This window comes from Topomyia yanbarensis, chromosome 3 (genome assembly GCF_030247195.1).
Source record: "Topomyia yanbarensis strain Yona2022 chromosome 3, ASM3024719v1, whole genome shotgun sequence".
Taxonomy (NCBI): Eukaryota; Metazoa; Arthropoda; class Insecta; order Diptera; family Culicidae; genus Topomyia; species Topomyia yanbarensis.
Window position 1 is genome coordinate 390,703,367 of NC_080672.1, and position 26,383 is coordinate 390,729,749.

A 26,383-nucleotide genomic window follows, 5' to 3' on the forward strand; every position below is an offset into this window, starting at 1 on the left:
TATATAAAAAATCATTTTCCGTCGTCTACGTAATCTGTCCCTGGCAGTACTGTTCCATCGGATTCCAATCAGACTAATTGCCATAACTTCAGTTGTAGAGGTGATCTCAAATGAAAGGCAATAGTCACATTTATTAGCATTACTTGTGTTTGTGAGCAATACGTGTCTCAATCAAAAGTTATAACTGTTCAAAAACGTTGTTGTCCACAAACGACATGGGCATGAAGGGGTTAAATAACTGAAATCCATAAACAATTAACAGTTATGTGTCCAACAAAAAACACCTTTAACAGGCCAACGAGGGTACCGGGGTACCCACAAATTGAAATGCTCATAACTATGGCTTCCTTTAACCGATTTGGACACTTTTAGATATTTTGGATTAAGGAACTCGTCCACTTTTTGATTCTGTACAATAGAACCGGAATAATGGATCTGGTTTTTGGTAATCCGGATTTTCCGGAGTAATGTTCCAGTACTAGGATATGATTTGTAAATTTTAATAATGTACTAGCAATATAAGTATCAAAACTCTTCAAATTGTCTCGGAAGTCTGTTTTTTATGGTTACGGGACCCTATGGTAATTTGAAAAATGGAATTGGAATGGAATGGCCACTCATGGCCCCACCTGCTCCGGAATGTCCGTTCCGGGGTCAAATCACCAAATGGTTCCAAAACCACGAGATACAGCCCTCTTGATGCAATTCCAAGAATTTTGATACCCATATTGCTAGTATTCCATTGAAGTTCGCAAATAGTACCCCAGCACTGGAACCTGCTTCCGGAAACCCGGATTCCCGGGAACCGAATGAAGTAACCCGATTCATTTTTACCAAGTCCAAAAGTGGATGAGTTCCTGAATCCAAAACGGCCAAAAGTATCGAAATCGGTTGGATATTACCTTAGTTACGGGCATTTTAGTTTTGTGGGTACCCTGGTACCCACATCGGCCTGTTACGTAGTAAAAAAATATCAGGAGCCCCTCCTCACTCCCACCCTTACTATATCAACAATATTATTAACCCAAAAGCTTGACTTAGTGAAGTTTTAAGATGTCACAAAGTTTCAATTTCCAGCTATGGATAAAACATTGGAATTTAATTGAAACTTAAAAAGGTACCCGGGTACCGCGTCGGACACACAACGGTTAACAAAGCTGCAATAGTTTAAAATTATGCAACATGTTCGTGACGCTGATTGAATTCCAAACTATAGTTTTATACCTAGCTCCAGTCCCATATCTAGTGAATGAATCGTTGGTCTCACAAGACACTATTCGTATATTCGTGCCCAGCGAGGAAGAATTTCTAATGGTAACACTAGCTCTGTAAATGTCATGTCCTGTATGATAGTGTAACGATGGTCAACCCTCCAAATGGCAGCACTGGCACGTGTATCTCTCACTCGAGCAGGGTTACCATATTCACAAATTTTTCTGTAATGTCACAGATTTTTTGCACAATTTTTGATCACAGATTCTTTTTCACAGATGACAGATTTTTGGCATTTTGAAGAAAAATTTCACAGATTTCCACAGATTTTTGGAAATATTGTGATTTTTCACAGATTTTCTGGAAATTTATCAAAGATTTTTTTCTGTTTTAGTCATCACAGATGGTAAAAAGATTTTTTTGACCGAAACGCAGATTCCAATATGGCATCCCTGCACTCGAGTGCTTCTACCCTGGGACGGGACTTGCGGATAGATTTTTTCTTTTTTTTCTGTTAATTCTATCGTTTGTCTCACATACCCAGTCAAACCATTCGGAATTTGATTCGGAATCCTAAATGGAGTCAGTATGGATTCCAACTCAAATGCAACAACCGATTCTGAAACCGATTGAGTCGGAATCGGTTGTTGCATTTGAGTTGGAATCCATACTTGCCTCACATAGTTTAAATGGACTGGATGCATTTGACAGTACCCCCTGGCTGCATTTGACGTTCGATATTTCACTATTTGCATGTCTCGTCTCAGCTCCTGCCCAGTTAAGTTCAGCCGAAATGCTGGCTGGTTCTAATTCATTTCCGGTGCCAGTTACACAACTGATGCTAATTGAGTACTTTTTCTTATTCAACTACAAGTTGTAATCGAAACCGCGTGTGCTTATTTTCTCCGGTTATGGTTGAAATACGCAGGAAATTATGCTTGCACCGATAGCATACTTTTCTATCTGCCTCTCGTTTCTTCTGCTCAGAAATGTCAGATTTGAAGATTTGTCTTCACTTTGAAAACATTTGAAATGTTATGAAGATATGTTTTTCGTTTTGAAGACAAATTTATTCGGATGTTTGGCTGATTTCTGGCAGAATTCTGGCCTAAAATTAATAACCGATTCAAAATCCTGACCGTTGAAACCAAATGAATACATTATTTTATCAGATGTCAAGACATTTGTAAAAGATACCTGGTATCCCTACTTCTGCTGTAAATTTTATGCATTGTATTCATATTCCGTCTATCCACTACAGGGCGGCCAGATAGAATTCCTTAATATCGGTAAAGTCACTAAAAGTCTATCGGTACCCACTGAGACGTCCAAAAAATTGTTTCAAAATCGTTCAACACGAGTCCAACGATGGACGTTTGTTGAACGGTTATTTGGACGTTGCCCAAATTGGTCCAACGAACGTCCTGCATTGGACGATTTTGAAACCAACCGTTCTTAGAGGGTAGTTATCGGTAGGCCGGGTTGTTGTCCCAAAAACGTAGTGTTGACATAGAATTGTAAAATACTGAAAACACAGATCTCAGACCAAGTGCAACCCAAAAATGAATGTTGAGTAGGATGTGTCCAAAATCAATAAAAATCGGTAGTTTTTGGTAGGGATAAGAAAATATCGGTAGTTTTGCCTTGGTCGTCTGTGAATCGGTAGGGAAGACCAAAATCGGTAGGACTACCGATAAATCGGTAGGCCTTACTAGAAAAACTCTAGAAAGAGAACTGCGGAGACTGCATTTTGGATCGATTGGATTCGGATTTAGCTGTCAAAAAGCGAATCCAATCGAACATTGCCTATCCTTATAACATTGGACGTGTTGCCATACAAATTGCCATACGTATGCCCCGTTGCCAATAATGCTGTTTTTCTGCTTACTAGAAGTATATGAGCAGAGTAAAAGAGACGGGAATAAAAAGTATGCTAACTATATTTTTGTTTCTCAGTGTACCAAATCGTCCGCTATTTCCACCAGCTGCACTTATTCCGCTTTGCTAAATTGTCCTCAATAGTCCCACATTGTAACGCTAGTCCTACAAATTCCCTAGCAATCGGCAGCTAAATCAGCTCCACAACGAAATGTAGTACCCAGCCTTTGCTTTTTATTCGAATAATATAAGCAAGAGGTTCTTATTTTCAATTAAGCTAATTTTCTTAAATATTTTAGTATATACGCCTTGAATACAAATTACTGGCACTGCTGGCATCTTCTATGCATTCTTGATTCCCTGTTGGAATTTAGGATAACGTCTTGGTAACGCGCACTGTACTTGTTTTAGCACACGGAAACAAAAAACTACCTAAAATTGAGTTCCTTTGACTCAATCTCGTGGTATCGTGGGGGAACTTAAAATTAGGTAAACCGTGTTGAAGGTAGTTTCCATTTAACCACGGCAAAAATTACAACTCATTGATAGGTTTTTTATACTCAAATTTAAGTTGAATTTACCTAATTTTGAGTTCACCCCAAACAACTCAAAAGTAACTTCCCCCACGGAAGATTTCGACTGAGTCGAACCTCTCGTTTTGTTTTTGACAACACTAATAAGTGCGAAAGCGACGCACAACTCAAAAGTAAGTTAAAAGAACTTTTCTGCAGGTTGTTTTATTTAACCGTGCACTGTAGCCTACACTCCCAATATTACCAAACGTCAGTGATGCACGGTTAAATAAAACAACCTGCAGAAAAGTTCTTTTAACTTACTTTTGAGTTGTGCGTCGCTTTCGCACTTATTAGTGTTGTCAAAAACAAAACGAGAGGTTCGACTCAGTCGAGATCTTCCGTGGGGGAAGTTACTTTTGAGTTGTTTTGGGTGAACTCAAAATTAGGTAAATTCAACTTAAATTTGAGTATAAAAAACCTATCAATGAGTTGTAATTTTTGCCGTGGTTAAATGGAAACTACCTTCAACACGGTTTACCTAATTTTAAGTTCCCCCACGATACCACGAGATTGAGTCAAAGGAACTCAATTTTGGGTAGTTTTTTGTTTCCGTGTGGGTGCGCCACCGATGAGAAATAAACGAGATGCGATCATTTCTGTTTTGTGAGTGTGTTGGTTTATGCGCTAAAACGGTAAATTAAATTGAGTGAAATTTATTGAAAATAAGACTTTTACAGTAAAAAGGGGGTAGTTCTTTACTTAGCTTTAAAGAAAGAGATTATTTTCCTTACTTTTTCTCGGATCAGTTATATTTAGTTTGAATCTACTATTCTATATTTCTTGTTAATGGAGAACAATTTTGTAAATATAGCATAGTGCATCTTGCAATGGCCTGTTGAGACAAACCAAATGTTCCGATTTCATTGTTGTCATCTGCTTAAAATGAGCTTTTTTTTCTTGCGGGACATCACGCTTGACTAGGGGTTTGCTCAGGAACACGAATTGTCTCCGTTTTTTGGAGCTAGCGTCAATCCGGCGCTAGCTTAGTCCGTTAACTAAGTGTGTCAGATTCTGATGAAATCAAGTCGAAACGCAAATTCCATAACTTATTTGAATTTACTGTATCATTCTTTCGCTGGAGAGTTGTTGCGACGTTGTTGAAATAGTAATAACCATTATATCTATTGTTTTATGATTGTTTGTCGGGTGAATTCTACTATTAATTTATATCCGACCTTTACATCTTCCAGTTTGTTCATTTTTATTTTTATTACCGTAACTTTGAAATTATTTTCATTCGTCACGATTTCTGTTCGTTCGATTCGCACTCACACATAGAGCAATGTTTCCACCTTTTTTTACGTGGGGCACTGATTTCGCTGATTCAAAACACAGCTGACGTCTTCTGTATGAGCTCATCACTCCCGTTTTTTCGTGCTAGTATTTGTGCTTCGCGCTGTTCGCGTTCGTATGTTTTGATCTGGGAGAGCAACAAAACAAAACCTCCGGCTCGACAGCTCCCTAGCGCGTGTGAGAATCGTATCGTTATCCTCATCGCGTTTCGTCCTTTCTAGCGGCTGCTGCTCCCATAAAGTGTCATCGAATTCGGGAGAATACCTATTTTCACTATTCTCTTGGGCTGGTGCTGCCGAGAACAGACCGAGTGAAGAACACAGAAAGAACATCCTTCGACGGTCAGTCAGTCATCTTTCGGAAACGGGACTCGCGTGAGCTTCTTGGCGTTTGCGTTTGGTCGTGCGGTCGTGAATTCCTGTGGACGGATAGTCTGCTGTTCCTCCATAAGATACATAACAATATTGTCCGGTAAAGTGGTTTCGTTGTGTGCGTGTTGTGCCAGAAATAAAAACCACACCGATACCAAGTGGTCGGTGTTTTCCAGAGGTGTTACGGCGCTGACGAATTCCAATGTGATTTTTATGTTGTCCGGCTGCTGCGAAGAGGATTTTCAGTGAAATCGTGTTGAATGAGATTCAAGTCAAAGTGATAAAAAGTTCGAACGTTGTGATTTGTTTAGGTGTTTAAAAGCGAGCGCGTTTACTGTTTGGTGTGATAGTTGGACATTGATGTTTCAGTGAAGGTAGTTTTTGGGGGTAGAACGCGGATTTCATTCAGTGTGGTTTCGATTTGTGCGGCTGGGAGAAATTGTTCTAATAAGAATTCAAGGAGAAAGCTGTGTGCTTTTTGAAAGTAAGGAGAGAAAGCGAAAGGGAATAGTGTAGTGTTTTTCCACGTTTTTGTGTAAACCCGTTGCGTATTAGCCGTTTAAAGGAAAAATAAGTGCTAGTCCGTGTGTTGTGTTCTTTTCCGGCTAAACAGGTGCTTTATAGTCCTACTATTTGAAGTGTTGTGTGTTCTCGTTGGTATTCAGTACACCCGTACGAGAGCTACGAAAATGGCGCCGGGTGTCTGTATTCGCAAGTGTCAAATGTTGCTGAAGCTCGACCTGTCCCGTTGTGGATTAAAAACACTCGCTGCCAGCTTTCATCAGCTACGGCGCCAGCAGCAGTGGCAGCAACAACATTACCAGCAGCAGACTGCGTTTCGGATCGTAGTAGCCACGGTGAGTTTTTTTTGGAAGTGACGAATAAATTTGAGCACATTCACAAGACTGTCGGTGAGAAGAGAGAAAAAAGGTGTGCGAGAGCTGCTGTGGAGAGCCAAATTTTGCACAATGGGATAAAATGTCGTTGGTTTTCAGTAACTAGGTTCAAAAATGGATGGAAAAATGAAATTTTCAGGTTTAATTTTTGTTTACTTAACCTGAAGGATTGATAGTTATTAACTAACGGTAATTGTCTAATTTAGAGACTGTAGTGATAGAAATCCATTTTTAATACGTTTTTTGCCAAAAGGGTGTAGTTTAATCAAAATAAACCAAATCCGAGAGCGGAAATGTAAAATTTTCAACCAAAATTTGTTTAATTTAATAAATTTATTAAAAAAGTTGGGGAAAAATAGTTGGGGTTATCATATCAAATGTAGAGTTTAGAAACTTTCGGGTTATTGGAGTTTTTGGTGTAGTTTCTATATAATCGAAGCTTTTGTCTGTCACTTTACAAGTTTCCGCATATTTCATAAGATAAATTTGCGAAAACGACAAAATTAGCTTCTATCATAACTGCACGTTGTTGAATTTTTTCTACAGAGCGCTTTTTTCTATCATAAGCGATTTTCGCTTTATTGACGTTTTAATTCATCTGTCACGTTACACCAATTTCGTAGTGAGTTTTGAGGTTACCCGACAAAATTGAGAATCGTGCCAACAATCGACCACATTCCCCTAATTATGTCTGGCTATACTATGACAGAGTTGTTGTTAAAATGTTTTTTTTTACTGATAGCTTTTTAATGCAATTACAGTTTTTTATACTTTTAGGCTCATATTAGCAAAAAACTATGTTTTTTTTTGTAATTACGTTTTCTAACATTTTTTTTGTTCTCGAAAAAAGTATTCGGGCAATTAATTCCCTACGACTTATTATAATATAGTTTGGCTGTTCGAATTGCGCTTTTCGAACAATATTTTTTGAAAGAAATGTATGCAAGATCTAGCACGTCCTTTTAAAATATGACTCTTTAATAAACATAGTTTGGTTTCCTGTGGAAAATTCTTACTCTTCCATACAGATGACACTTAAAAAGTTTCATCAGAGTTGAAGATCGTCGGTATTTTTGGCGTAACTGGATCAATTTAGATGGAATTGCTCTACAGCAGAAAATATCTGTCACGTCCATAAGTTTAACTGCGCTTTCTCAAAAATTAATGAAAGTTTAAGGTTTTCACAATACTGTTTCGGAAAGTAGACTCAAAGAAGTAAAAAAATATGGGTTTGACATTCTATGCACGCTGTTAGTGTGGCCCAAAAAAATCGAATTTTCGATATCACATTACAAGTTTTTTTTTCATTACATCACAATTAAAAATAAGCAATAAACCATTTTCGTCTCAAATTTTCGATCAAATTCAATTGGGCTGCGAAGGAAAAATGCAGTTCGAGGCGAAAAGCGGAAAATTTGGATTTGATTTACCGTCCCCGTGAAGTCCCTAGAGTCTTTTAGTTATTTTCAGGTCGTGTTCATGATTCTTGCACGACTTGAAAATAACCTGAAAATAACTAAAAGACCGCAAATAAAAATCCAAATTTTCCGTTAAATGTCAGTCATGGAAATTTTTTTGGGCTTATCATTAACATTAAAAAATTACTAGGGGAAAAATTAGTTTGGCGCGAAAATGGATAAAAAAAATTCGTCTGTGGTTGCCATTTTCGGAGTCTTGACCTTATGAGAAGTTCAGGTCTTAGGTTCCCTTAAATTTCGTAATGGAAAAACTGTCCAATATCAATTGCTTCCTCCTCATTAATTTTATATCTTTCCCTAGTACGCGAGAAGTATATGTTATATTTTCTTTAGTAAAAATATGCTACGTCAGGTTCCAGCTTACTCTCGTATCAGAATTTGCTTCAAGCTTTTCTCAACCCATATTCAGCAGTTTTCACGCCGCCACCCGCGTTACGGCTTGGTAAGGTCAAACTGGTGTTAAATAGGGTCAATTAAGGTTGTCTGACGCATTCTCATCATTAGTGTTTCTACATTAGAATCGGCAGACAGCTTTTGTTGATATAAGATTTATGCATGTTATAAAGTGATAAGTAATGTCTTTTTCGCATCAGATAGTTGGTATTCGCGCCAGTCGGTGTGATCTGTTCGAGTCGTACTAGATGGATATTCGGTTTCAGCAAATCTTATTAGGGACGTTGCGATATTTTCGATACTAGTACGGAATCGATACTTCTGTTTCCGATGCTCGATTTTTTGGTATCGATACTTCAATCACGATACTTTACTGATATCAATACAATCTTCACGATATCGCAAAGAATTGAAAGAACCAGTAGTTGGAAGTATTCGATTCGGAATTATGAACGAGTTTGGAATTATTTCCGAGTGAAATGTGATTACCTATTCAGGCTAAACCATTGCGGAATCGGTTGTTACATTTGAGTTGCTACAATAATTGGAGCATTTGATGAAAAAATCGATTCCGAACATTGCCCATTATTTGACAGTCCATGAGACTTTCTGATCAGCTAAATTATTTATTGTTTATCTTTTCTGACATTCGACGTCTGACATAATCGTCGACTGGATCCAACATCAAACGAATCAGATCAATAAAATATATTTGTCGAACGGGTTTTTTTTCTGTTCGCAGGAGCAGAGCAAAACGTTAACTGACAAAACCCACTACTGAATTTCCAAACAACGGTTTGCAGATTACCTAATTCAGGGAATTAAGCTACTGTAAAAGCACAGACTAACAGACATAACACTTGAAAACAATGCTTCGTCCGCTTTAACGGTCATTTTAAATATATTTGTAGTTGGGACTGTGCCCATATTTGAAATTATGGCGCCACTGACCTATGAACAAGCAGATGGTGGATAGACCACTAGTGAAAAATTGTTCCCAAACCTGAGGGGTAACCCATCAGCAAATGAGTGTTTGGCAAATGAGTGGAGCTAGTGTTCTGGGAAAATTGCCGGATCGATATTTTTGTGGGAATTTCCTCATAGTGTTATGTCTGTTAGTCTGTGGTAAAAGTGCGGAATCGAATGGCGATACCTTCAAGTATCGATACTACGACTACGATTATATCGAAAGTATGAGTACTTGCATTCGATACCAGTATCGATTCTATGAATCGATGTATTTTAATATCGAAGCGTCCCTAAATCTTATGGGGAATCGTTAATAAATATTATTCATATTCTTTATGGGCAGAGATTCTTTTTGTGAAACTTAAAAATTCCTTCGCCCGTCTGGCTACTCAGCTTTATGATAATAGAAAGAATTGCCTGATCCATATCATAATAACTACGAATATTGACTAGAGCAGGTGTAATCGAATTCGGTTATAAGATGAATATGAAACAGCACAGTTATAGGAAACAGTATTCGGAAAGTCGATTGATCCGCTTCGGACCTAGGAGACAAAAAGAAGATCCAATGCGAAATGTTCCACTAGTATGTACAGTGACCCGCAACAAAGAAAAATACACCCCAATTAATATCTAAATCTTTACCCAAAACTACAGAAAATTTGAAAAAAACAGATACTTTCACGTATTCCAATAATGAATCAATCATTCAGGAAAAGAAAAGAAGATGTTTTAATACATTTATTCGTAGTCACTTTTTAGTAACGTTTTGAAAACAAAAATCAACTAAAACTGATATGGGGCCGTACACAAATGACGTAGCTTTTTTCAGCGATTTTTGACCCCTCCCTCCCCCCTCGTAGCATTTGGTCACAAAATTCTAACCTCCCCCTCGTAAATAACGTAGTATTTACCTATCCCCTCCCCCTCGTCCCATGCAAAGCGCCCGGATGATGAAAAAAAATTACATGTTTTTCAATTATTTTAAATACATGTCCTTTCGAAATGTTTGACGACTTTTATCAACATTTTCACTATAACAGCAAATTGCGTGCAAAATAAGCCCATTTCATCACAACTATAGTGTTGATAGTTTTGTTTTGAATTTTATATGTCAAGGGGAGCATAAAGAAAAGTTCTCTCAGTTCACAATCCTGCAGCTGCCAATGATTCTAATAAGCATACGTTCATCTAAATTACTAAATTTTGTTTGGTTGAATCCGAAGTTAAAATTTTAATTCAGCTTCCAAACTAAGTCTGCTAGTTAGCAACATTAACTAACTAATGTAGCAAGTTAAATCCGCATACAAAATCTTTTCGTATTTTTGTGAACTTGTAGTTCCGCGAATCGTAAAATTAACCTCATGAAAAACCCCATCAAAAGTAACTTGTTTGAATTTAAATTCATTTGTTTTGGGAATGGAGGATCACTAAATTGTTTTCTCTAAACAATGGGTTTTAAACTTAATGCTACGTCGCACAACTTCTGAACCTACCCTCCCCCTCGTCACACTTCGTCACAAATTTGGTATACCCTCCCTACCCCCCAAAATGCTACGTCCCTATGACAAGAAAAAAAAATCCGATTCGTTCATTCCAAACAAGAAATTTGACGCAATATCGTTTTGCAATCTATAGTACCCGGTATGTCCTCCATAAGCTTCAAGCGCCTTCTGAAGGCGTTCTGGCATGCTTTCTACCAAATTCTGCAGATGTTGAGGAACAATATCACTCCAGGCACGAGACAAGCCTAAAAAGTACGTGTCCTTGTTCGTTACATCGGCCTTATGCGCTTTATCATCGTGCATAGATTTTCAATATAGTGGGCCGGCCGCTCCCATGATTAAATCCACTTTGACTTGAAGAAAGCCTTTGTTTTCTTGGCAGTATGCATCGGATCATTGTTTTGTTAGAATATGCAGTTTTTTTTCCTATTCGAGTTTTTGCCGCGGATTCCCTGAAATTGTCATTGATGATGTCGATGTAGGGGTCGGTATTCATTATGCCATTGATTCGTACCAAGTTTTCTACTCCAGCCCACGCGAAGCAGCTCCACTACATGATGTTTCCACCACCGTGTTTTATGATTGCCTGAAGATGACCATCCTGTGAGGCTTCATCTGGTTTTCTCCACAATCTCAATCAACGTTTGCGGTTGAAGAGCTCAAACTTTAACTCATCGGTCCACAAGACATGTTTCCAGAAATCCAGAGATTTATGTGCTTTTCGGTGAATTCCAGCTATGCTTTCTTATTCTTGGCACTGATGTATGGCAGCTTTCTTGCGTATTTGCTTTTCAACTCTCGTTCACTGATCCTGCGGTCCTGATTGTACGGTCGGATACCGAAAGCTTAAGGTTCTCCTTCCCTACTTGTTCTGTCAGTCACAGATTTGGTCTATTGATATTTCACCTAAATCTCCTGAACTACTGCTAGACTAACATTGTACTTTGCAGCAATTTTCCGTTGTGATATCTTGTTTTGACAGTCTTTGACTAAAAAATTTCGGATAGAAATAGAAAAATTTGTTTGCCAACCATGGTTTTTCAATGAGACAACACTGTTTTCCGCGATGTACAAGTGACAGACGACTTTAAATGACGACGAAGGGTAGGATTTTGATGTTTAGTGATTTCAAAACAAATACCGAGGGGTGCTTCAATGCTTCATGATGGCTGAGCGTATTATTTTCAACTGGATTTTTTTCCATGTCTCACTCACTTTGACAAATTATTTTATAAACGCTGAGAACTATAAAAATATGAATTGGTTCTGAATTGAATATCAAGGTTTTCATTGATAATAGGATCTTCCAGACATTCATTTAAATGTTTAATGTCGTACTCCACATTTTTATACAACAAATCCGTAAAAGAACTAAACTAAAAGAAATTCAGTAAACGTTTTGGAATTATGTGAGATGAAAACAAAAATAAGATACAGTAATATAAAAAAAAATAATTTGATGAAAATTGGGTCGATGCCAATTCCGAATTCCTAAATATTGTGTAGGAAGACGGCTGGTGGCTCGTCCCAATAAGCCAGGGTTCGATTCCAGTCGAGTTCGTTGACGTTATCTGAGGGAAAACAATGGTGATTACGACTTCCTTCGAAAGGGTAGTTAAGCCACTGGTTCTGGTCCATGTGTTGACGGACCGATATCTTAGGGTGCAGATAGTGGAGCTACCTCTCTAGCGTAGGTGCTAGGCATTCAGTGTGGATGGAGGGCCGACGAAAAATAAACAAAAAAAAATGTAGGTCTTGCTTCCGCAAATGAAATTTTTATTTGGAAAATGCCTTTTTGCTCGAATGCGCTAGATTTTAGGGATTACACAACACTATTTTTTTTTAAATCGATTTTTTAGTGGTCTAAAATGTGCTTTAGAATGTTGAAAATGATATTTCAAAAAATGACAGGCGACAATAATAGCTGAAATCTCGATAAACATGTAAAAAGGGCATAAGGCAAATGAGAGTCTCTCTGTGTTTACTTTCTCTTTCGATTATTATGGGCTCATCATAAAACTTTCCAGCATTGTTTAAGAAATGTCGAAAGGCTCCGATGTCGTCTAGTATATTATTTTTTTACTAGGATGGCCCACCTCACATCCATACAAATCTTTTGTAGTGTGGAAGGTTTACGAGCAGATATCTTTCGATAATAGTTTTTTTTATTTTGATAGAGGTGTTAACCTTAAGGTCATTCGCCTCTTCGGATTAGAAAAATCTCTTATGAAACATTTCCAACCCTATGTACGGGGTCGGGACTCGAACCCAGATGCGCTACGTACAAGGCTCGATAATATTTTTCACTCATGAGAGATTCCTTCAATCATACTTCGCTTCCGTGTATGCCCATCCTTCTCTTCTATATATCCAAAGGTCTCTGCTTCGCAAATATCTTGCAGGTCTGCATAAATTCTCTTAGTTTATTGGTCTGCTTGGCGTATTCTGGTAATGCGTTGAACAAATTGTGGCCTTTATAAAACAAGAAGTTCCGTGTACAAGATTTCTTAGCGCTCTACAATCTCAGATTGCCGGCTTGTCTGGTTTCATACCGGTGCACATTCCTTCGTCCACAACTGTGCTACACAAGTACTGCGGCGTCATTCCATTTAAAACTCTGAAGATGAAAACAAGTGTGTTATATTCAATACGTTGCTGAACTGACATCCAGTGTAAACAATTGAGCATCAAATGTCGCCGAGTTAGTCTGTTACATCGTAGTAACAGTCGCATCACCTTGTTTTGTAAGATCTGCATTCGCTTACGCTTTTTCTTGAATGCTTGAGTCGAATGTGAGAAACTTATTAATCCTACAAAGAACGCCAAACTTTCTGGCAGCTTTCCGGATTGTATAGTTCACGTATTCATTAAAATTTAGTTTTTCGTCCGATGTGACCCCAAGATATTCGATAGCTGCAACTCGTTCTTCTATCTCTCTATCTATAACAATTGGTGCAGTATTTTCATTCGTCTTGGAAATGTTCTATTTGAGTTTTTTTTTCCAGTTCAACCAATCACTAAACTTCGTCAGCTCAAGGTTCATTAGCCTGATGCACTCATCGAAACTATTACCGATAATAAACAAAACTGTGTCATCGGCAAACAGGTTAATTTCAACACTTTCCAAAATGTTTCTCATGTCGTTAATGTATAGGATAAACAAAAGTGGTTCTAGCACACTACCCTGTGGTACACCAAGATTGATTTCGGCTCCCGATGGTGTATACGTCTTTCTAAGTAACTGCGAAAGTACTCAAAAGCATTTCCTCTTACACCATATTTTTCCAAAACGTAAATCAGATTACGGCGATCAATTGTTTCAAATGCTCGTTTCAAGTCAACAAAAACTACCACGACAACTTTTCCATTCTCAATGGCCTGCTTGCATTTCAACAAAAGATTAAGCGCTGTTTCGCACGAATGATTTTCCGGAATCCGGATTGTTCACACAACAGTATACCAGAACTATCTATATAACCCATTAATTGTGCTTTAACGACCGTCTCTAAAGCTTTCTCGTAGATCGGTAGCATATTTATCGGCCTGTGATCCTCCGCTCGTGTTGTATTTGGAACCTTTGGAACTGGGATTACAACCGCCTTCTTCCACGCTTCCGGAAAAATACCTTGCCGGAGTGACTCATTAACAACTGTTAATAGCTTATCAACAATTATGTCAAATACTAACAGTTAAGGAGCAAACGTGAACGCTTCCTAGTTATTTTCGGAAGAGAAAATAAACAAAGAGAGACTAATTTGTGTAATGCCCTTTTCACATGTTTATCTAGAAATGCTCAAATTTTCAATTTTGCCGCAACGCTTCTTATGTATACTCCGAGTGCACAGAAAACTTCAGTCGCGTTTTTCTCGCAACTACTTTTTTGAGCACACCGGAAACGTAACATTTTGAAATTTTAAAAGTCTACTAAAAATTGATTTCTCTAACGACGTACGTTGGATCTCATGTTTTATTGATTAACTTTTTTAAATATAATTTTTTTTATAACATATTCGTCATTTTTTTTACTAAAAAGCACACCATTTGGCGGAAGATCAAAACATTGAAAATACATTGCTATGGACATAACGAATTTAAAAAACTAGATTCAAGCTATAAGTCAAAAATTGCAAGGAATAGATTTCCGACCATAGACCCTTTCCACAAAATCGCTTCGTTACGGGAACATGCTGCACAGCCACCATCTTGTGACAAAAATCACCCGAAAAAAAATATTTTTTGTACTTTACAACTATTATTATAAATCTCATTTCGCAAGATCCTTCTCCTCTTTATTGCATCAACAAACTTCCCAAAATATGCCTATGTTTACGTGATCTACAGTGATGTAACCCCTTAAGTTCGAAATACTTAGCATCGCTGGGATGATGGTCACATATCTGAAAAAATATCCACATTCATAGTAAAATATAGATGAAACACTATAAGATTTTTTTTTAACCATATTTTACTAGTAAGTATTCCACTGTGCACTCTCTCACGTTGAAATTCTACTTCAAACGCCTATGAAAAGGTTTCCGTTTAGTTAGAATTTCATGGACACGATTTTGAGGGCTGAATTTGAATCTTCATTGATTAAACCTAAAACCCGACGAAGACTAGTAGCACTTTCCTCGTTTTATTATTTATTGAACAATTTACCAGAGCACCCTTCTCGTGAATTATTCCTCTCCGCGATAAGAACGCAACAAAAACAACCTACGAGAGAAGTAGACGAGAGCGAAAACGTGCACCGTGCTCACTCGAGTGGACAGAATTTTTCGCGTTGCAGATATGTGCGCGTGTAACGCCGCTCAACTGTCAAAATTGGACCATAGTATTCTTCGCGTCCGTTCGTCTGTCTGTTTGTCTGTCTATCTATCGGTTAACTGCGAAGCTGCTGCTACTGGCTGGTCTGTCTCTGTACCAACATATCGCAAAAGGGAAAAGGACCGGTTTCAGCCGGGCCGTGCTTGGTGTGTGTCGTATGGCATGTCGCATTCTTGCCCCCGAGATCGACTATGTGTTGTTCGGCTTTCGCTTACACTTGTCGTCGGTGTCGTCAGAAGTTACAACACCTGCTCACCGCCGCCCGGTCGTCGGCGGTGTCAGAAGCAATCAGTTTGCTGATTCGTTTTTTTTTGTATAGGATTAGAGTGCCTACGGCCATAGTCAACCGTCTATTTGAGTTATCTGATATAGAAGGTAACTAGTATACCCACTAGCTACGGAATGTACTTAATGAACTAATAATGTCATGTCGCCTTTGCGTGATTCATTCTAATCAGATTGTTATGTGTGTATACAACATAATGCTAGATCGATTCGGACGAAATTAATCTAAACATAATAAAATGTGGGTTTACTTATTTCGTGTCACGATGTCCGGCTGCCGTTAGTGCATTTTTGTTACATTCTGATACTTTGTAGTAAAAGTGTTAGGTAGTACCTATGTATAGCGGGTTCTCGCTGGGAAGAGCACTCAGCACACAAAGAGGTGAATGTGCTAGGCTAAAAATACTGTTCTGAATAATGTGTTTTATACTGAGAACAGTACGTGATAGAATAGAAGGCTTAGTTTGATGATTATGTTACATTCGCGTGGGAAAATTAGCATTTGTATTGTCATACTATTTTTTAAACTTGCCTTTCTAAACAACGTTGGATTTTGAGTTGCGGATTCCTCTCATCAGTAACTACATCATAACATCATAAACCCAAAAATATGAACGCCTAAAGCAATGGTTGATTCCGAGTGATGTTTGCTGGCGACAATGCGAATTCGAAATCTTGTTCTAATTTGAGAATTAAACGATTGCTGTAATGGAAAGATTTTCCCTGGAGGGAAAATATGATTGAGACAACTTTTTGAGCCTATTTAGTCGAGTGTAACATCCTTAGTATCCGTCATTTCATTTAACCTACCGGCAGTCACGCTAGTGCACTAGCTCTGAAAATCTAGCGAAATCGTCTTAGGGCACCAGCGGCTGCTCGTTCAGTGGGCCATAAGCGCGACTTCCGGAGGGTAAAGGAAGTTCATTAGGGGGCACCAATATACCACGTGGACAGTGGACATGCTGTACATACAGCCCTTATGTCTTCTACAAAGTTGTATCCAATATTATTCACAACAACTTTACTGAAAACATCACGTTTCTTAAAAATATTTTTTGAAGAGATGATTAATCCATTTTTTAATAATAATCCACAATTACTTTTAGAGCCACCACCAAAATGATTTTTTTTGAAAGATGCTTTCTATTATGTTATAAATCTTTTTAGAAGGTGCTAAACCTCAAAAGTTGATGATTTTGAATTGTTAACTGTAAAAAACTATTTCTGAATAACTATTTCAGAATAGTTAACTTTGAACCAATTGAGATCGCGATCTTGTATACAAAATCTTATCACGGCATTCGATACAGCACTCGATTGTACGTCATTTACTAGCCACTTACTTGACTTTCTTGCATTTTAGCATGCTTTACTCGGCTATATGGCTGGTGGCACTTCCTGTGTCGAGCTCGAATCGATAATTTCGTCGTGTTTCACAAACTCATCTGGAGTACCAAAGGGTACTAACCTCGGCCTACTGTTAATCGTCTTGTACTTTGATGATGTAATGCTGTATTTTATTGTGCGTAATATCGATGAATGCGCGCTCCTACAATCACTATTGGATCTATTCGTTGATTGGTGTGGATGGAACAAGCTTACCATAAGGCATTTGTACGGTGACTCTCAAATCGATAACACGTACTAACTAGTCCGTGCAGTGTGGTGCAACAAAGTATGGTACAGAGCTTGCTAATTCGATTCAAGGTTAACTTGTGCGTTCTCCGCCTCTTCGAAGTTTTGGCGTTTTTTTTTTTTGGTTTCGTGTGTGAGCGTTAACCGTTAATCGACCAGCACAGCAGTAGCAGTGTTGATTTTTGTGTAAGCTGAGTATGTATAAGTTCCACTATTACATTACATTCCCTATTCTTATCTCACTTACCGTCTTTCCCTGGGCAATAGGTCCGTGCAAAAATGAAGGGGGATTCACAATGATTCGCCTCAAGGTGATGTAGATGTCGAAGCAAAATGGACGTCTACAGTGAAACTATACCCATCCTCGAGGGCCCTTCGTGATCTTCTTCCTGTTTAGATCTCTCTAGTTCTAACGAAACGATATTCAGCCGTAACATAAATTTCAAAAATTCGGCCTGATAAGCTTGGGTGCTGGTAAATTGTTTGGAGTGAGCAAAGGTTATTGCTGGCTACGGGCCTTTTATGAAGTACAGAGTATATGTAGCAGCTAATCAGGTCGATACCGACGGGGTCCTTTCGGATTAAAGTTGGACTTGCGAGGATCCGCTGGAATACGTTGAGTCAGTGAAGATATTGGGTTGGTAAAATTTGCATTCAGCAGCTGATGGGAGGAGAACCTTAGCCAGGTCTACTATAGGTGCCTAACTATCTCTCTTTGACAAGGTCTATTCGATTGTTGTGCCGTGGGTCATGAACTGCACTAATTGCTAAAAACTGGAACACACAGCCCTCCATTGTAGCAATAAGGTTCGTTGCATCGAGAAGACTCACGGAGGAGGTTTTTTTGGGTTCAAAAAGTTCTATTCTTTCAATCGAATCCACATCCCCTCGACACTGGGCATTGAATTCGTCGCTTGCCAAACCAGAATTAAAGACAAAGACCTTTGCATTGATTCCAATTACATTCCCTCTAGGGCCTCAGTTGGCCACTGATCCCCATGGTAACGAGCATCTGTCAATCGTAATTACTATTGCTAACGGTTCAGAGCCATCGAATACAATCAATATTTCGTATGATCTCATATGAAATATTGTTGGGAAGCGATACACGATGTTAGAAATGCGAATAATGGGTTTGATGAAAGCTAAGAAACGTGCCTACTGGCGCCGGTTCGATAACGAATTAACGAGAGAAACATCGATGAGCACTCTTTGGAGCAAGGCCAAGGTGCATGCGAAACCGAAACAGTCTTAACAAGGGCGTGGAATATTCAAGCCGATATCGCCAAAAAGGTCTGTACGGATTCCGGTCCGCCACAGAAGTTTTTTTATTGTCCTCAAGTGTGCTTTAGAGTTTTGAAAATGATGTACCAAAAAATCAAAGCCGACAATAATTGTTAAATATCCAATTTTCATTGCGCCGCAACCTCCCTGGTATTGCAAACATCATCAAGCATATTTGCGCATCAGTTTTACAGAACCTATGACAGACAACTGCTTTAAGATGTATATTACGCCTCGATAGTGGTGCATCGAGGAGACCGAGAGGGCTTATAGGCCTTTTTATGTTTTGCGATTTTTTCATACTCTGCGCCAGCCCAAACTAACGGTCAACCAACAGCCTGTGCACACTGGCGTGGCCGATTAGTGGGTCACCGTGGATTGACTTTTTCTGTGGGTTGTGTTTGCAGACATTGTTCAACAACTTAATCGCGGTGTTTGTGAGCACGGCTCTCAGTGGGAGTCATTGTGTGCGGATTTATCGGTCGACTTCGTAAACGTGCGCAGGCGCATTATAAAATAGAACAGTTGAACCCTATTAGTTGTGTTGTAATAATTGTAATTTTTAGTACTAGCGTACAATTGTCATGTGCTAGTCGTATCTGTGTATGTGCATCTGAGTATTTGTGGGTCAGTGACGTACATATGGGTCAGTGAATGGATGCAGAACTGGCGTATGTGATAGAATAGTGGGGGGAGGGATTCGTTGGCCACTTTTTGCCGTTGTTTAATTCGTACATTCGAATCAATTTATTCGGGAAGATCCGATTGAATAAATAAAGGTACGATTAATTTACCGGCGCACGTGAATTATTCATTCCCGGTCAGCATAGCATGAAAAACTTCTAACGGAATGCAATTGTCGTTAATGGTTAATAAGTATTATTTGCTGGCATTTGGACGATTTCAAGTAGTTTGATTGTATGTTACATGTCTCTTCTTCTACTTTATAAGTCTTTTTTGTACCTCGGGTAGTTTGCTTTTCCACTACTCATGTTTACCAAAAATAATATCGATCAATTTTGCTTCTACTTAATTTCATTTATTCTTTATTCGGTATGTTATTTTTCTTTTATTACTATATCTTAAATTAGATCCATTCTAACACTCACTAACACAATTGCTTATGCTCTCATATAAACTCACATTCTCTCATTTTAAATGTACAAACGTGGCCTTCGCGATAACACAAACCTGGTAACAAACGCATCAACCCATCGCTCGCGCAATCATGAATCGGTCACCTCCGGATGTCTCTACCCTCGATCCTAGCAGCCCAAAGTCATGCCTTCAGTAGGACTAATAGAAAAAAAATCGACAACTTGTTCCATGGCGACATGTCCAGGAACTCTAGTGAAATTGGAGAACTCACTCTCTTGTAGCATCTGAACCATACACTAAAAATTATTTATATTCATGATCCGTGCGATCGATCTAGAATACGCGAACATGCGAATGAGCTCACGCTTATAAAAAAATATTTTTTCACGAGAAATTACATACACGCTAGTACACGCGACAAATACGTCTATATACAAACGCTCGAGTCCTTCGCGATTATTCACGAGCACCTACGCCCACGATCTCACAAACAGTATAACACCCATGTGACTAATCATGAATCGAATACGTCCGAAGTCCCTATCCTCGGATTAGGCAGCATAGGTACAATGCCTTGAGGGTCCACAAACAAAACGATGACACTCATATCCACTAAACAACACATTCCATGGGGACCTAAAATCGAAATTATGCACCCGAAGTCACATACACACGACAAACTCGTTAACATACAAATGCTTGAGTTCTTCGTGATCATCGCGGTCTCAGGCGTGAACCTACCAACTCCCGCGCTCACGCAATCATGAATCGGTCACTTCCGGAAGTCTCAATTCTCGGTACCAGCAGTCTAGGTCCATGTCTTTAATTGAACCAATTAAAAAAATAAAGCTCTCATATCCACTGGACAACACGTTCCATGACCGGGAACTCTAAATACAAACGATCTAAAACACGCGATAGGACATGTCAACGTACAAACGCTCGAGTCCTTCGCGACGATACACGCGATCGTGAAGTGTCTACACTCGCACATACCTGAACCGTACAATGAAAATCACATTCATAATAACGGCCCGCTGCAATTGGCCTTAACCCTTTGCGACATAGCGGGACGTATACGTATACTTCTCCTAAGTTTTTATTGGATTTCCAGTTAGCGTTGACATATAAATACGAATTCCTTCTTTTAATTAACTCTTAGGGATGTAAGGAGTACAACTAGCACAATAAAATGTAGGAATTCGTTAATTACTTATTAGTTATAAACAATTAAAACTCGAAAATCTCGTTTTTTACACTAAATTCGGCTGTGTTTGCACTAAAAGTCCTAGAGATCTAAAAAATTTATTGCAAGTGTCTCAAACCTTGAACTAAATAATAGATATTTTGCAGAATTTTTTGTAGGTCAGTTTTTTCGAAAAAAAATTACCAAAATATGCAAAAATGGAGTCTATTATTATGTTGGTCTATAAAAGATCCTGAGAGACAGGAATAACTTATCAACTAGTATGAAAATAGATTATGTGGTTTTTAGTGTCGCTGATTACGATTCTGACAACAGAATTTGAAAATTAAAAATGGCGGCTACATAATGGCAACAATTTTTTACGAAATTTGCGAATTTTCTTACAATGAGCATAAAACTCGATTTACGAGAGTTTCTGGGGTCACTGATTACGATTCTGATGTCAGAATTCAAAAATTCCAAATAACGCCTGCAAAATGGCAACCATGTTTTACAAAATATGAAATTTAGCTGAACCCAGTCGCCATATTAGATCCGCCATTTTGAATTTAACAATTCTAACGTCAGAATTCAAGTCAGCGTCCCTGAAAACCCCCTTGTAAGACGTTTTAGTCCAATATAAAAAAAACGTGAGCTTTAGCCAAGCACAGTCGCCATATTGGATCCGCCATTTCAAATTTTACATTTTCGATACAGAATCGGAATCAGCGACCCCGAAAATCTATATAAAGCTAAAAATAACAGTATTGACAATGAAAAAAAAAGGGCACCGCAAAGGGTTAAGCAGTGTTTTAGTGGACGAAATTGTCTGTCTTGTCTGCAATTGTGGTAAGTGATTCTGACGGGGAGCTCTTCCGAGAGCCTAGATATATAGCTCCAGTAGGACAACTCTCTAAAAGTAAAATAACTTCTAACAAAGTTGTAGAAATTAAAATTATCTTACTTATTTTTACATACCATGATAATCTGATGCATATGCCACCTAGTGGTGAAAATTTAAGCTAGTGGGTTTTCTGTATATTAATTGTTGGAAAATCCCATACAAACTTCACGCACGGTAGCTAGACTTGTCCGATTTGGAGTAAGCACTTCTGATGGGACTAGGAATCGACTCAGGAGTGGACCGATTAAGTTTTCAAAAAATTATATTTTTTCGTCAGTCTAGTGTTCATCCCTAGTTGCGGTGTACAATCCTCCATACAGCCATCGCTACTGCTTTCGTGACGTTCACGGTCGTATATTCTTGTTTATTTATTTTTCTTATGAATCGCTATTGTATAGCCGTCTTAACCGGCGCTTGCTTGGTGTTGCTGGCTGTTGATTTAGAAGCACTAGGCGCAATCGTTGTTACTGCACTGTTGGTAGAACTTTCGCGATACAAAATACATCCCTTATTGTATGGCTTTTTCAGTGTATCGTATGTCGAAGGCTGTCTGTTGGTGTTGATTGTAGTAGGTTGATTTTTATTATCGGTTACGGCGCATAGCTATCCATAATGTGCCGTCTGGTTACAGAACTGGCACGTAGGGATCTGACAAGCCTAAGTACATGGTGTGATTTGCTCAATGTTAATGTATTTACCTTCTAAGACTACAAAAGTCAGAAAGGAAGAGATGGGTTTGGTCAGCCACGTACTTACCTTACCGTTCAGGCTAAAGCCTTGTTGTCTCTTGCTGTATGCAGAAGCCGTCTCCACTCCACTCGGTCCATTGCTGCTTGTCGCCATTCTCGCAGTCATCAGACCCTTCGAAGACTGCGAGGCTGGGGACAGGTCGTTCTTTATCTGGTCGATCACCAGGTCGTCGTCCGACATTCTTACGACGTGTCCAGCCCACCGCAAACGTCCTATGTTTCGGTATGCGCGATAGATGGTTCTTCCAGCAGCTGATGCAACTCATGGTTCAGTCGCCTACGCCTCGTTCCGTCTTCCATCTGCACGCCGCCATAGATGGTACGCAACACCTTTTGTACGAAAACTCCAAGGGCGCGTTGGTCCTCCACGAGCATAGTCCAGGTCTCGTGGCCGTAGCGGACCACCGGTCTAATCAGCGTCTTGTAGATGATCAACTTCGTGCAGCAGCGAATTTTGTTCGACCGGAGCATCCTCCGGAGTCCAAAGTAGGCGCGATTTCCCGCCAAGATCCGTCTCTGAATTTCTCTGCTGGTATCATTGTCAGCCGTTACCAGTGAGCCCAAATACACGAATTCGTCGACCGTCTCGATTTCGTCACCGTCAATCCGAACTCGGGATGAGAGGTTCACATTGTCGTTTCAGGAACCTCTTCCTTTCATGTATTTTGTCATCGAAACGTTGATGGCAAGTCTAATCCTGCTGGCTTCAGCCTTCAGCCTGATGTACGTTTCCGACATCGCCTCAAAGTTCCGTGCCATTATGTCAATGTCGTCGGCGAAGCCAAGAAGCTGGACGGACTTCCTGAAGATCGTGCCGCTCGTGACTATCCCCGCTCTCCTTATTACACCTTCCAACACAACGTTGAACAGCAGGCACGATAGACCATTACCTTGCCATAACCCTCTTCGAGATTCAAAGGGACTCGAGAGTGTCCCTGATAGTCAAACAACGCACATCACCCGATCCATCATCGCTTTGACTGATTAGTGTTAGCTTATCCGGAAAACCGTACTCGTGCATTATCTGCCATAGCTGATCTCGATCGATTGTGTCGATATGCCGATTTGAAATCGATGAACAAATGATGTGTGGGTACGTTGTATTCGCGGCACTTCTGCAGAACCTGCTCAATCGTGAATATTTGGTCCGTGGTGGCGCGGGAACCCATGAATCCCGCTTGGTAGTGCCCCACCACAAACTCCCTTGCAAACGGTGACAATCGGCGGCAAAGAATTTGGGAGAGGACCTTATAGGCGGCACTAAGTAGTGTGTTCGCGCAAAAGATGCAGCAATCTAACTTATCACCCTTTTTGTAGATTGGGCAAACGACCGATCTCCTCCTTGACTTCTTAGAGATCAGGGGCCGGCAGCCTATCGTCTTCTGCGCGTGCTCCAAGATCCATTGCCATAACGCCTTCGTCCTCTGCTGCTTCACCGTTGAGGTGCTCGTCATAGTACTGCTTCTACCTCTCAATCACCTCACACTCGTTCGTAAGAAGGTTGCCGTCTAAGTCCCTGCACATATTGGCTTGCGGAACGTAGCATTCGCGCGAATTGTTCAGCTTCTCGTAGAACTTCCGTGTGTCGTTTACGCGATACAGTTATTCCATCGCTTCGCGATCTCGTTCCTCCTGTTGGCACTTCTTTCTCCAGAGGACCGATGTTTGTCTGTTCCATGCTTGTTTGTATCGCTCTACATTCTGTCTCGTTCCGTGCTGCAGTATCCTCGCCCGTGCTGCATTCTTCTCCATTAACTGCTTACCTTCGTCATCGAATCAGTCGTTTCCTCGATTAGGAGTCGCTCTACCTAGTTCCGCAATGGCAGTACTTTCTATGGCGGAAAGGATCTTCCTCCTGCCGTCTTCAAGAGTAGCTGCGCGCAGCTGTTCTTCCGTGAGTAGTGCTGCTTCCAGCCGCTGTGCGTAGTTTTGGGCAATCCCGGCGTCCCGAAGTTGCGCGATGTTGGGCCTTGGCGTCCGACTACGACGAGTGTTGTACACCGTCGAGAGTTTTGAGCGCATGCATACTGCATACTAGGTAATGATCAGAATCTATTCGCACTGCGGTAGCTACGAACGTTGGTGATATCAGAGAAGAATCGCCCGTCGATTAGAATGTAATCGATTTGGTTTTCGGTGTGTTGGTCAGGTGATCTCCAGGTGGTTTTGTGGATATCTTTGCGGGGGAAGAAGGTACTTCGGACTACCATGCCAAGGAAGGCTGCGAAGTTCACGCATCGTTGGCTGTTGTCATTCGATACGGTGTGCGACCTGTTTGGCCCGATTACCGGGCTAAACATTACCTTCCGTCCTACCTGAGCATTCATATAAGATGACGATTTTCACGTCCCGTTGTGAACAGCCGTCGTACACCTCCTCCAGCTTCGCATAGAATGCTTCCTTCTCGTCGTCGGATCTCTCATCGTGTGGACAGTGTACGTTGATGATGCTGTAGTTGAAGAAAAGGCCTTTGATCCTCAACTAACACATCCGTGCGTTGATCGGAGTCCATCCAATCATGCGTTGACGAACTACAAAGCTGGTTTCCAGCTCGTTGGTGGTGCCACAGCTCTGGTAGAAAGTAGCCGCCCGATGCCCCATTTTCCATATCTTTTGTCCTGTCAAGCAAAGTTCCTGCAGTGCTACGACTTCAAAGTTGCGTGGTTGGAGTTCAGCGTAGATTATCCTGTCGAAAGCTAGAAAGCAGAGTGACCTGCAGTTCCATGTCCCGAGTTTCCAATCGTAGTCCTTATTTCGTCGCGTAGGTCTTTGCTGACTGCTCCGATTCGTATTTTCTTTCGCCGAAGGACCATCGTATCAGCTCTGTTCAGAGTCCCACGCTGACATGAGAATGATACATCAGCCGCCGGGATAGGAGTTACTGGACAAGAGGCTAAGGACCACTGTGGCGAACCACCGGGTCTATATTACGCATTGCCCAATCATTTACCAACCGAGGTCAGCCACGTACCCGCTACATGAATGCCGTTGTGAACGATAGTGAAAATATTTCTCCAAGTATAGCTATTTCTCCGTGTTCCGACATTAATCCTCTAGTGTGTTCTATTTAGGTGGCGGTGATAGGTCGTATGGGCGTACTTTGATTTTATCGTCATCGATGTAAACAGAGATCTTGGTTTCAACGTTGTCATGTTCCACTCAGTGTTACTTGTTGTTCTTCGCTATAAAGTTTCTGCCTGGGCTAGATTTCTCTTTGTTACCAGACACGGTTACCTTCGTTATACATATAGCTGTATGTATCCAGGAGATTAAATTCCATCTTAACTTTGAGTAACTAGTCCACATCGTGGAGTGCAGTTCTAACATAAGTAAATCAAAATTGTGTTTTCTTGTTGTACCGGCACTGTTATTTTCTGTGGCTCGTTCATTTGACCACACCCCTGGAAGTAACGATACAATATTGTTTGTGCAGTGGATAAGCAACAAAGTGGTAAGTATAATTGTATTTAAAGCTTATGCTTTTTTTATCTTAAATATGTTTATTTAGGCCCAAATGCTTTAGCTTAACGAGGCCGATAATTCATTTTTTTAATTACATGTCACATGTTAATGGGGGAAGGGAAAGCCGTATTTAAGGGCGGCTTGCTCCCCTCTTATGTAAGTAATGGAAAAAGGTAGGAAGTGGGATACATATTGTGTAATTGACATCGTCGTTTGCTGATTGATCATTGTGGCGGATATGCACACTTTGTTGTAGTTTCCAGCCTGTAATCCTAGGGGCGTGGGGAGGGTCGATATTTCGGATAATTATTGGCACTCTGATGCTGTCATGATGTTCTCTATATCATCTGCATGTGAGGTATGTCATGATGTTCTGGGTAGAC

At 40.0% G+C, this 26,383-nt stretch overlaps 1 protein-coding gene across 1 annotated transcript in view; it reads left to right on the forward strand.

Moving 5' to 3' along the window:
• The first annotated feature begins 5,111 nt into the window (after window positions 1-5,111).
• Window positions 5,112-26,383, forward strand: part of LOC131692824 (calcium uniporter protein, mitochondrial) — a 447,576-nt gene continuing 426,304 nt past the window's right edge. Inside the window, exon 1 of the mRNA XM_058980113.1 lies at window positions 5,112-6,186. Coding sequence (XP_058836096.1) covers window positions 6,019-6,186 — 168 coding nt within the window. The 5' untranslated portion in view covers window positions 5,112-6,018. The remainder of the gene's footprint in view (window positions 6,187-26,383) is intronic.